The sequence below is a fragment of the Betta splendens genome, chromosome 9, assembly GCF_900634795.4.
Source record: "Betta splendens chromosome 9, fBetSpl5.4, whole genome shotgun sequence".
NCBI lineage: Eukaryota > Metazoa > Chordata > Actinopteri > Anabantiformes > Osphronemidae > Betta > Betta splendens.
Window position 1 is genome coordinate 6,955,091 of NC_040889.2, and position 13,885 is coordinate 6,968,975.

General features: G+C 49.3%; 1 protein-coding gene across 1 annotated transcript; it reads left to right on the top strand.

The window, feature by feature from the left end:
- The first annotated feature begins 341 nt into the window (after positions 1-341).
- Positions 342-13,063, top strand: gpr37b (G protein-coupled receptor 37b). The gene is made up of 2 exons (XM_029161371.3): positions 342-2,209; positions 9,127-13,063. Exons 1-2 carry the CDS (start codon positions 1,166-1,168, stop codon positions 9,943-9,945), a joined length of 1,863 nt encoding a protein of 620 aa, XP_029017204.1. The 5' UTR covers positions 342-1,165; the 3' UTR covers positions 9,946-13,063.
- The last annotated feature ends 822 nt before the right edge of the window (positions 13,064-13,885 follow it).

The window sequence follows — 13,885 nt, forward strand, 5'->3', positions numbered from 1 at the left end:
TATCCGAGCGTTGTTGTTTAATTAATGAATGAATAATGAATCTGAACTATCTGGGGTGTGAGGCTTAGTCTGAAAATATATGGTGTTTATCATGGATAAATATATGCCTGGAGGGAAAATGAGAGCATTTATGCAGATTAACTTCTCAGCTGACAGTGGAAATTATGAGATCACAATAACATAATAAAAATAAAGTTTTCTGGGAGTTGCTTTTAATTTGAAAGATGCACAATCGTTCTAGTTCAATCTTTTAAACATAAGATTAGTCTAGATTAGATGATGCATCTTCCTCAGTGTTGTCCGAGTGCGTCGATATCACAGCGCCGCCTGTGCGTAGAGATGGAAAGCGAGGTAACAGATTTCTCCGCGCGCTTCGCCGGGCGTGGCTGACTCGTCTGCCGGCGGTGTCGTAGCCGCGGCGCGCTGCGGGGCCGCAGGATGCTCCGTGATGGATGGGGAGTGACAGATCGGGGTTAGCCGCCGGGGGAGTCCATTTTCTTGCCGCGCACGGTCCTCCTCGAGAAGAAAGGAGAGGAGAGATAGTGGAGCGGAGCGGATGAAGGGGCGACACGCGGGGAGCGGAGCGGCTCATTTCCACGCCTCCCCCCTTCGCCTCTCTGTCACTCTCTCTCTCTCCCCCTCTCTCCCGTGCATCACAACCTAGTGGGCTTTACCCGGGCTGCACCGCATTGCCGCTGCCGCTGCCTCCGCCGACCCAACCCACAGAACTAGCGCACCCACGTCCACACAGCGCAAAGAGCAGGTAGCGGGGCGCTTCGAAGCGCAGCTGGAGACTGGACGCGGGCAGATTATGTGCGCCGATATGCAACAATTCTCCCCCCACCTCTCCCTCCCCGCTCCCTCGCCTCTGGCTCCAGACTCGCACTCGCCGTCCTGCGCGGTGATGTCAAGACTTTGGAAGCGGCAGTGACTCGTGCGGGAGGAGATCGCTGCGGCTGCGGCACGAATAGCGCACGCCGGGATACAACTTCCAAGTTCGCACAGCGCGCGGCCACGGATGGAGCTGCGGTGCAGACTTACAGCCGCGACGTCGCCGCGCGGGTCTCAGTGCGGGCGCTGACTGAATGGAAGAGTCTCCGCGCTGCCACCGGGGCACGAGGAGGCACTTGTGAGAATTCAAACTGCGCTAACTAATTCGTGGACCATGCAGATTCTGCCGCCTAGGACGCTATTTGTGTTACTGGCCCATGCGCATGTGTTACTGAGTGTGAGAAACAATAGAGAACTACCAACTCAAGAGGAGGCCAGCACCGGCGCGTCCTCCGCCAGGACTTTCCATGCGTCGTTCGGGGAGAGCCACCAAAGCAAAGCGCGCACCCGTGCGCTCTCGTGGGGTCGCGCCACAGGTGCGTCTCCGGCGGAGGCGCAGCCGCAGCCGCAGCGGGCGCTTCTCAGAGCGACCCTGAACTCCACTCACCCCTGGAAGAGAGTGGCCGCGGGAGAAGCGAGGCGACCCGGACACGGCAGGCACGACTGGAACGGGAGCGTGACCCCCGCGGAGGAGCCGCCGCGCCGCCACAATAAGAGGATAAAGTTGAATGGCGGTCTCAGTAGCACGGGGACGCCGGCAGGTGGACGCCACAATGCGCTTAAGCTGCCGTCAATGGGCCGGGGGGACGAGGGGGGGGGGCCCGACGAGGGCGACCGGCACAAGAGAGGCACAAAGGACGAGCAGAGGAAAGCGTGGAAGAGGGGGAGAACCCGCCCGAACAAAAGCTCCGTCCTCCTGGCCCAGGCGCACTCGTCGCCGTGGGAACCCCTCCCCAAGCCGGTGGCCCTCACCTCCACCGACCTCCCCTTCGACCTCTTCACCCGCAGGAGCGAGCTCTTCACCTTCCGGGAGGAGAACCCCTGGGACGCCACGCCGATCACGCCTCCCAGCTCGCAGGACTTCGGCGACGAGATCAAGAACCCGTTCTACCCGGTGACCAGCGAGACGTACGGCGCCTACGCCATCACGTGCGTCTCCGGGGTGATCTTCCTCGCGGGCCTCGCGGGGAACATCGCCATCCTCTGCATCGTGTGCCAGAACTACTACATGAAGAGCATCTCCAACTCGCTGCTGGCCAACCTGGCGGTGTGGGATTTTGTGCTCATCTTCTTCTGCCTCCCCATGGTGGTTTTCCATGAGCTCACCAAGTCCTGGCTGCTGGGGGAGTTCACCTGCAAAGTAGTGCCCTATGTGGAGGTAAGCCAGTGCTTGGTTCATCCTGACTCCCATGAGCTACAATGAAGCAAGAAACCCAGACAATATAGCTCCAGAGATGACAGCTGGTGAATGGGGTTCCACTATGTCACCCACCTTGTCTGAGTGTAGTCACACCTCTACAGCAACAATAGACGTAATCTGTGCCACTTTAGGCTATGAAATTAAATTTCACACTCTCGTTCCGTGCTTAAAGAGCCGAGTTTCAGTTGTAACGCCCCCACACAGAAAGTAGACAGCTATAAGACGACACCTCAACCTGTAACAAGGACACGCTGTCAACTGAACACCTCCGGCTGCCGGTGCGCGAGAGCCTCACCTAAAGGCCTGTAGACAAGACACACACACACACACGCACACGCACACGCACACGCACACGCACACGCACACACACACACACACACACGCACACGCACACACACACACACACACACACACACACACACACACACACACACACACACTCTTACATAGGGGTCTCAGACACGTTCTCTTCTTTTATGCTGTCCCTTTGTGCAGCACCGGTATCAGATTCGCTCATCTAAAGGTGATGCCTTTTTACGTGGAACAGGTGTTTCCAGCTCATTCATAATCTCTGTGTTCGCCCCAACTCTTACGCGACTCAAGCTAGACTTTATGGGGAAAAAGCTCCTCCAGCTTGGCAGCGAGCCAGAACAGGTGACCGCAATTTGGGTCTGACTCCACCCTTTGGGCACCACGGGGCCTGCCGGAGGGGAGGGTTGTTACGTTATGAGTAGATAATGTGGGTCAGCTCGTTGTTATTTATCTCTCGGTTAACATTAGATACATATTGGGTCTACAAGGAAACAGATCACAACTAGAGGTATACAAAAATAGAGTCAGCATCAGTGTCGGCATCACCATCCTCACATCCAAAATCACCATTTGCTACATATTTGTTGCACAGTATGTGGCAGGCACCTTGTGCGCACATATGTTTAATTACTGAGGGATCAGAGCGAAGACCACCCCCTCCAGAACCACAGGGTGTTATTTAATAACCTCAATAACATGCTTCAAGTGCTTATAATAAGTACCTCTCCTTAGCACACTGGTGCATACAGACTGTATATACAGTATGGTTTCTATGAGGTACACAGTGGATTCAACACGCACATGCACGTGCGTGAGCATGTGTCAAAACAGGCCGTGAGTAATGCAGCCTGGGGCTCACTCTCTCCCTGTGGAACATTCAGTGAAACACACACACACACACACACACACACACACACACACACACACACACACACACACACACACACACACACACACACACACACACACGCGTGCACACAAACCCTATGGAGTCACTATATTCTTCACTTAACCCAAATTCTGTCTTAGGAGACTGAGTGACGCACACGCACGCACGCACACACGCACACACGCACACACGCACACACGCACACACATGCTCATCTGCCTGACTCACACACACCAAACATGGAACACAACTTCACCTGTTCATGTTGTCGTACTGACACGGTGGTACAGTATAGATAGCGTCCACGGAGACAGAAGCCTTCAGTGGAGCCGCCTTCAGTGAATCTTGTTTTATTTAGTGTTTGATCGAGCGTGGACTTCTCTAAAACAGGGGGAGAAAGCAATTTGAGGTGTGAGATGTGAGCAAACACAGCGGGGGAAGTTTTACAAATGCGGCACAAAACAAAAATGTGAACTGCGGCCAGCGGGCATTATATCAGATACGCTCCTGCTTCATGCTAGCGACACTGCACATGAACCCTCAAAGCAGTGGTGCACAACAGCAAACCCAGGCAAAGCTAATGGGCAGTAATTGGGTCTACACCTGACACTGACTGAAAAGCAGGGCAACTAACATCCAGTAAACAGTCTGTGGAAAGTGTTATTGTCAATGTGGATTCAAAAGTTAAACGTGGTACTTACTATGTAATAGTCAAAAAGTAAACACACCTATGTAACATGAATAACTGTGTCATCACCAGCTAACGGCTACTTAAAGACACATCCTATGTGGGTTCTTTCCCACATCTGCCCTCTGAGGTGCTCTCGTCACTATAAGTGTAGGTTGTTTTTGCTATGGCTCTGTGGGCCACAGCAGGCAGAAGGGAGGAAACAGACTAGTGAAGCAGAGCGGGACAGAGGGACTGGTGGCGAGAGAGAGAAAGAAGAGAGGAGCATGAAGTCAGCAAGGGCCACTTTGCAGATTTAAATCTCCTTATTTCTCCTCCTATACGGTAGTTATACTGTATGCATTCATGAGTATGTGTGTCTGCACACACACACACATGCAGGCAGCAGGGTGTGCTGATCCTCCAGATGGGCGGGATGGCCTTCTCTCCACTGATCACTGCCCATGGCTGTGCTCCTTCTTTCACTCTCTCTGCATCAGCTATCTGTGATTAGAAGTAAGCCTCAAGGGAAGGCACACACTCACACACAGTATGAAAGCATTTGGGCACACACACACACACACACACACACACACACACACACACACACACACACACACACACACACACACACACACACACACACACACACACACATGCTGGGTACACAAGGTCTCGAGCCCTGTGCATACTCAGCTTGTCTATTAGGTGCTGGAATTATAGTTAATTGGAAGATAGGTAAATTATTCAGAGTATATAATTAGCCGCTCTACATAATGCATCGCGATGAGTCCGTTCAGTCAGGTCTTTGTCCATGGATGAGTAGATAGTGTGTTTTGTGTGATGAGACAAAACCACCCAACATCAGGAAGCAGAGATCAGATTTGCTGTTGGATGCAATTAACCAAATTGATAATTACCCATGTAAATATGAAATATTCATTGGATGGGTCCCTTGATGAATTTGGTGTGTTAGTGGAATGAATATGAACAGCATCTCAGGTCGCATGTAGGCAGCCTTCACCGAATACAAAGAGAAAACAACAGTGCATTTTGTATCGCTGCCAACGTTACACTTCCAGGCAGGAATCAATGACCTGGAACGAGCTTTTCCAGCAGCCACTGTACACAGAGAAGTTTTTTTTAATCTCTGGGGAAAATCTGCCATAGGTCAGGAAATAATTTAATGGAAGAAAAATTTATTGTCTGGAAGCAACTGCGCCAACATGCTGAAAAAGATGGAGACAGAATAAAGCAACAGAACAGAGCAGAATACTGCAATGGATTGTTGCTATTAATTTAATTAAAGAAGGAGCAAAAGGAAGAAGGAGGCTTGCCCTACTTATTGGTGAATACTATGGATCTTTTGTTCCTGACTGGTGGAGACAGCTTCTTTTTAACGTACAATAGAAGAGAATAGACTCAAAGTTCCTCTTTGAGGATGGAAATGGTCAACTGTCACAAAGACTGTCAAGAAGCCTTATGGCGCCTGCCTGGGACCTCAAAACCACCTGTCACCCTGAGACCTAACACGAAATGTACTGTAAGCGTGTTTCTGTTACTATTCCTCACAGGACATGTCAACTTATAATAGATACAGTAGGGGAGGAGTAAATGGAAGAGCTAGCCTGTTGAAGCGCCTCTAAGATCATCAGAAAACGAGGATGGATTTAGTCAGTCTGTCGGCCGTAATCCCACACACAGATACTCATATGCATGCACCACTCACCCCGCTCATGCAAACCCACCGTGATGTATGAATTTTAATAAACTCCCATCCATGTGGACGTGCAAAAACAGACTCACGAATGCATGCATGGCCCACATCCCCTGTTAGATGGATGGAGGCTGTCAGGGCTTCGGGGTTGGAGTTATGTTCTAGCAGAGCTTGCACTGAGTCACATTCAACCTAGAAGAGCCACTGCAGCTGGAATAACCCTTTGTCTCCCCGACTCATTACTATACGACTGTGTGTGTGTGTTGTTGCATCGCACCAATGGCCCATTCATCACCTGATAGGACCCATTACTGCTGACAGTGGCTGTAGTCACAGTACGGCCACACAGGCTCCACCAGTCCTTGTTAAGATCCAATTAATAGCACAAGGCCTTTATGCCAGCAGCTCACAGGACCTTTAATCAGGAAGCTAATGGGCTGTTATTAAAAACAGCACCGGGGAAAAGTGTCTTTGTCACCTGCTGCACAGATACAGAAAAGCAGGTGTTCCGGATGAAAGGCGTTTTCATCTCCTTTTATTCTGAACCACTGACGTCCAAGGGTGAGAAGAGAAAAGCGATATAAAGCCCGATTTTGGCAACTGGGGGAAGCAGCTGGAAGCATGAACCCCACATTAAAGCTGGTAAAGCCGCCTTGCCTCAAAGCAGCTAGCCTAGCCTAGCATGGCCTGCATTTGGTGGGCACATGACCGTCAGCCATCCATGGACTCAGAGTTTCCCGCGAGTGGGACATCAGATCCTAAAAACGCACCCAAGCTTGTCACACGATCACATTACTGCCATAATCATGGTTCGAGGTCCCTTGGATCATATTTTAGAGGCGTAATTTCCATCCCGCAGGCTAGCAGTCCTCTTATCGTGCCATTAGGTAAAATGAACATGACAGGGTGACGGCAGCTGTTTGGAAGAGACGCCACATTAGCGTTACGCTACGAGAAGCCACAGTAGAATAAGATGTTGTGGCTTCTTGTCTCTGGCTTTGAATGGGTTTGTCTGTCATTCTTAGTTCCTCCCTATTTTCCCATTCTTCTTCTGTCCCTATTGTTCATGCTCTCATTTGCATAACCCCCCCACAAACACACACAGCTTCATCGCCCCACCAGGACTGCCCCCCCCCACTCCACTACAAAGCTATGCTTGTTCACCCTGGCCTTGCTCTCCCTGCCTTGACACGCTGATCAAAGCTGGCTTTTCTGGTGCTTCATGACAGTCTTTCAAGCCATTCCAACCCTGTTGTTTAAGCCGTGAGGCATTCAGCCTATGCAGGCATCTGTCCAGGCGCCTTGGATGTGTGTGTGCAGGTATGCTTCATGTGCACGATGCTTATTTCACTAATAAACTCAGGAAGGATAGAACCTGTGGCTTTAGATGGACACAGGCAGGTCAGTATTTCTAAGTCACATAGGATGTGGCCGTAATGATTTACTGTGTAACTGGAGAGTGAGTGAGCAGTAATTACCAGTCACTAAGAGTTTAGTGACTGGTAATTACATGTACACTGATGGAACAATCAGACTCAAGGAAACTGCTGCGTCTATAATTGAACAACGTTGCAAGTGAATTCAAGAAGTTGTCAAACCCCAGTTCAGACATCAGTCCCATCACAGCTGCAGACCAGACATTGCAGATATACAGATACAATAATACATAAATACAGCAAATACAAGGCAACATCCTTAGATAAATGACGTGAATATTGTTCCTTCGTTAATGAAGACTGCTGCTCTGATCCAGCACACGTCCACACTTTAACTGGGTTTCTCTACGTTTGACTTTTTCCCGCTGCAAGCTCTTAACAGTCGCCTTTTCTATTGCTTATATGCATTTATAGAACACAGACCCACTGAAAATGAGCTTAGCTCAAGACTGCTGCACAATTTCCTGCCTTTATTTGATTTTCGGTGCCTGGCTTTCCAATCACGGATAACTGGTCGTAACGTAATATCTGCCAGACACGTGCGCATGTTGACATCAGCCCAAATCAACCCAAAGGGTTAAATCCCTGCAGGGTTTGAATAAACCGCACACACAATCTCTCTTGGCTGAAACGTGTTCCGCGGTGTTTTGAAAACCATGCATCACTTTAAAAGCTAATGAATAATGATCGTTCTGCTTTGGCTAAATTGCCGAACAATTCACCACAATTACAGTTACAAGATTGTGGCGTGACAGCAGGTAATAAAGGCTCCTGCTCAAAAAGCCTGTCGCATTGATCACAGTTATTGTTGGGAGCTGGAGCCTGTGGGTGGTTTGTCGGCTCCGCTTACCCCTCGCTGCTTCGTTTGGTCGCCCTTCATTAGGCTGGTTGGGTCCTCCATGTGTGTCAGCGGGTCAGCGTGTGCATCGTACGACTCTATCTGCGCAGGAAGTGCGTGTTGAGAGCGCCCGAGCCATGGATCACCGAGGCCATCTGGAAAGCTGGCTGTTTTAATTAAATTTGATATGAAAGGGGTCCAGAGAGAGGGAAGGAAGGAAGGGAACATAGGGTGAGCGGGTGGAGACGAGGGGACATAAAGGTTAAACAGGGTCAGCCGTGATCGGGGGGGATCAGTGGCTCCTCGGGTGGATTTAGCGCCGGAGGCAAATCCAGCCAAGACGCTGGTTCATGTAAGGACATACACGCACACATGCGCACACCCTCACACTCCAGCTGCAGAGGAATATTTTGCGGCTATGCCAAAAACGACTGTCAGTCCAACAGATGCATTCGCATCGAGCTCTGGCAAAGCTGGGAGTGTTCCATACATTTAGACTGTCATTAACCCTTCCGCTCGCTGCGTCTGTGCGTTCGCTTCCCTCACACACAGTCGCACACGTTCGCCGATGCCACACACAGATAATTGCGGCTTGCGGCGCTCCATTGTGCTTCTGATGCTCCACCACTTGTAATCACAGCCGTCTCAGCGGCACCCGAGGGCCACAGCCATTACTGGGCGTCCCGCGCTGTGTTGCGGTGCCGCCGGTTGGACTCGGACAGAATCGGTTTCCCTGCCGTCGCAGCTGTTTATGCTTTAAGATACCTGTGGCGGCCACGGGTGACGCGCACGCCTCCCCACGCGGGAGATCACTTTGTCACTTCCTTTTATTCACTAACGACTGGAACCTTGACAACCTCGACTACATCGCGGAAAAAGTGTATTACGCACACGTCAGCCTGTCTGTCAGTTGCCACGGCTACGCTATCGCCGCGCCGCCTCGTCCGCCGTGTTTCACGGCTCGGGTGTGTGAACGTCAGCACATGCATGTAATGATTGCCCGTCTGCTTCCTCAGGTGGCGTCTCTGGGTGTCACCACCTTCACCCTGTGCGCCCTGTGCATCGACCGCTTCCGCGCCGCCACCAACGTCCAGATGTACTACGAGATGATCGAGAACTGCACCTCCACCACCGCTAAGCTGGCCGTGATCTGGATCGGCGCCCTGCTCCTGGCCCTGCCGGAGCTCCTCATCCGGCAGCTGGTGAGGGAGGACGCGGCCATGCTGGACGAGCCGCCCGTGGAGCGCTGCATCATCAGGATCTCCACCTCGCTGCCCGACATGCTCTACGTGCTGGGCCTGACCTACGAGGGCGCCAGGCTGTGGTGGTGCTTCGGCTGCTACTTCTGCCTGCCCACGCTCTTCACCATCGGCTGCTCGCTGGTGACGGCGCGCAAGATCCGGCACGCGGAGCAGGCCAGCGTGCGCAGCAACAAGAAGCAGATCCGGCTGGAGAGCCAGATGAACTGCACCGTGGTGGCGCTGGCCATCGTGTACGGCGCGTGCGTGGTGCCCGAGAACATCTGCAACATAGTGTCGGCCTACATGGCGGCGGGGGTTCCCGAGCACACCATGGCCGTGCTCCACCTCCTGTCGCAGCTGCTGCTCTTCTGCCGGGCCGCCGTGACGCCGGCGCTGCTGCTCCTGCTGTGCCGGCCCCTGGGCCGGGCCTTCCTGGACTGCTGCTGCTGCTGCTGCTGCTGCAACCGCGCGCCCTCCTCGGCCACGGCCAGCGACGATAACGAACACGAGTGCACCACGGAGCTGGAGCTGTCGCCGTTCAGCACCATCCGCAGGGAGCTGAGCAACTACACGCCGGCCGGCTCCAACTGCTAAGCTAGCCCGCTCGCTAGCGTTTGTCCGACCCGGCTAGAGAAGCCTGCCTTATCTAGCCCGTCCAACGGTTGAAATGAGTGCACGAACCGCGTTGGATACTGAATAATCACGTTCAAGTCAGCTTTCATTTTTATAAAACTGTACATTCACACTAACTCCTCTTTTCCATGAAAGCTAATGAAGGCAGACTCTGGTCGTGCCCTGTGGTGCTCTCAAAACAGGGTCGACACATATTTTTAGCATTCCTGTCTGAAACCTTTAAAGCCTACGAACCTCCCTCCATGTAGATGTTAATTTATTTAAGCTAAAGCTACAATATGTGACCTTTACTTTAAGTGTAAGTAAGTGTTATTTTTGCCCAAATCAAGTTTATGTTAAAAAAAAGTCTAGCAGCGATGAGGATCATGAGCAAGTCTCCACCTCAACCAATCAATTACCTGAACATCATGTGCCCCTGATGCCTTGATTGCTAAAATTTGCATATTGTAGCTTTGACTTTGTCACGGTAATAACAAAACAAAAGCGTTAGCCTCATGCTATTAGTAACAGCTAAAGCTAATATATTGTTTCTGTACAATGTACATGTAAATTGTTGTACAGAATATGATGCAACAACCTCAAAACATTTTATGTTTGGCCATCACAAATAATATTTATGTATTCAGAAATAATCTGTAATATTAGAACCTGTGAAAGCCAACGAACGTCCCGTGCGCCCAGCAACATTTCAGCTAATGAATCACAGAGCATCCTTGTACGATAATACAAAGACAGCATCCTTTCGGCTCACACTGCCTCAAGGAGTGCTAGGTTCACAGACTACATCTGCTGTAAATGTACAGGTCACATACTGTAAGAGTGCACACACGGGAACAAGGCTTCTGACTGGTAATTAAAGCAGTGCAGGGCGTTACTTTGCAGTAACGGCCAAAGAAAACTAAGATGTCGCGCGAGGGAATCCAGGCGAACACGCGAACACTTTCACTGTATATTAAGAAATCTCGAGGGGATTCCGACACAACTGGGCTGGTCTCAGACAACAAACATGGACATGAGTGGAATTAAATGCCTTGGAGCCGATTGCTGAAATCACATTAGATTTGAACGGAGTGGATGGAATCATGTGAAACACTAGATTAAAGTGAATGGTGTTAATATCAACGGAATGAAAACCAGTGAAGCATAAGACGGTGGCATGGGACTAAATGGGATGGACTATGAATGGATATCTGCACTACACAGTGGGATCGTGTTCCGCCTTACACTTTGGGCTGTACATATATGTACTGTACACTTCCCTCGGTGCTCTCATGATGAATGCGCTGTAAACAACAAATCCATCGGTTCGACCAAGAATCGCAAGTAACGGAGCTGCGTGCTGTGTTTCAGGTCAAGAAGACAGATGACATATCTGGGACTCAATTATCAAGTAAGAGGCGGTAGAAATCAATGTGGGGCTTCACTGAGGCTGGAGTACAACTACTGCCTTTATTTCTAGCGCCTGCTAAACTACTGTACAGTGTGGTAGCATTTTAATTTAAAGGACAGATGCGCAACATATGCAATAACTAGCTATGATCTACTCCATTGGTACAGAAATATAATTACAAGCTGTTACTTTTATTGTGTCACATTAACAAAAAAACTATCCATAATAATAAGTTAATATATAAAATCACATTACACATACAGTAATAGGGATCAATAAAAACTGTAATTATAGCTGGATTATATTTTTGTACCAACATTCACCACAGATTTCATGTAACGGTATTGATTAATAAATGCTAAAATAAAGTGCTACCATCACTGTGTCAAGCAAATCATACGTTAGAGCAGAACCTCTGTTTTTTTTAGCCCTGACCATCGAGTCTCCACTTTCAGCTCAGCCACTGCAATAAAACACCAGTGGGTTCGTGGAGTTTTGGAACTCAGCATCTAGGAGGTTGTTTTCTATGTTTCCCAAAACCAAATATTCCCGATTAAACGGTGCGCCTTCGCCTGACGATTCTTGACCTTTTACCCTCTGCAGTTTTATTACTTGAGTTTTTAAAGGCAACCATTGAAATGTTTTTCACGGTGTCAACATTTACAAGTGTATTGTCATGTAAATCTGTTTTCTTAATCCCTCTAATCAGACCTGGGTCCGAGCGTGGTTCAAACCACACTTCAGCTCACACACAAAGTGTGGACAGCTACTTACTGGTGGTGAATTCTGTGATGACCCAGGTGTGATGTTTGTTGGTATACTGTATATTACAATGACTCTTTTGATGATATGATGATCCTGCACTGCCAAACACCTTCTCCCCGTCTCTCGTGCTCGTGTGGTAGTAGCACACTATCTCTGGGTGTCTATTTCAGCATGGCGGTCAGTTTGCCTGCAGCTCCATCAATGAACGGGGACAAATGCCCACCGCTCCCCCCGCGGGGTGTGCCAGCACCCAGGGCCAGTCGTAACCAAGCTATATATGGCCTGTATAGGCAGAAACTTTGGATAAATGGTGCTTTTTCCTTTTACAGCTGGAGGCGGCCACACCACAGGCTCTAATGAACTCCACTTTATGAGCTCCAAGAGATCTAGGTGGACGTAACCTCTGGTTGCTGCTGCCTGCCATTATTCAAGTTAATAGAGCAAAATGGCCAAGAACAATGCAGCTCCACAATGCAATGCCCCGCAACCAGTCTGACAACTCTTTTTATTACACTGTCGGAGCATTTACTGTACCAGGGATCTCAGCCTGCGTTCACAGGCCCCTTTTCTCGCCTGTCTTTTGATGGTACTCATGTGCAAACTGACCTGTAATCCCTACTTTCTCTGCATATTTCTGGGAGCATAGCTCATTCTAAATGGCTCAGTGTGTAGTACCGTGGTTCGACATATTGATGAAGTGATAACTCGTGCTCTCGTTTATTCTGAACTTTGTGACTATTCTCTTCACTCTGAGCAAAACATGTCTGTATTTGATACCTGAAACTGTAAGCACAGCGCCACTGTTGTCTCCAAGTCTAGTCACTAGTTTCTAAATAGCTTTTTATATAGCCAAAAACCTGTCCCTTTGTTTATCAAAGAAATTTATCTTGACAACTGTGTATTAAAACCCTAAATGTCCCATTACTGTGGTGTTGATTAATATGTGGTAAAAGGCAACTGTTTGTCATTGGAGCTTTGCAAAAAGTGTATTTCTGTGATGAGACCAAATGTGGTGTGTTGGAGTCCTTGCCTTAGTCCAGTCCAAAAAGCTCCCCCACTAATGAAAATTCAAAGCCAAGATATTATACAGCCTCTTTCCTCCATGCCAAAGGGCTGTTGCTATGGATACAATTACTATTAAATGGGTACTCAGGCAATTTAATAATCCTTGATAGAGCAAAGTGGTCAGAAATAATGCAACACGGACCGATTTATTCAGACTGTGTCAAGCTTCAGAATTCACCATTCCAGAAGTAATGAAGAAGCGGGTGAAGTTACAGTAGGAGCGGCAGAAGACACAATGAGGTTGATGGGTGACACAGACGCCTGTGACAGATGAGGTCATGCCACGCTTTCGCTACTAGGCTCAGAGGAAAGCTGTCTTGTAGAAAGCAGACAGGACATTTAATGTTTATTATTATCCTTCCAATATGAATGTCACTTAAAAAAAAGAGAGGAAGGGCTCTCAGCTGGTCCTTGTTGAGGAAAAAGTCCCAGAGAGTGTATTTATATCCTCATTCATCCTACTGCAGATGTACTACAGCAAAAAGTCTCTCCATTTTTCCTCTTCACATAACAGAGGACCCTTTAAAATATTCATCAGCGATGTATCACTGTGCTCTGTCTCCCAACACATCCTACACAGCCTCTCCCCTCTCTCTTTCTGCTGCATTCACAGTGTTATACAACGATGACGATGGCGCCGACGTCCCGGCTCTGTGTTTGCGATAAGTCTGCACAACAGCT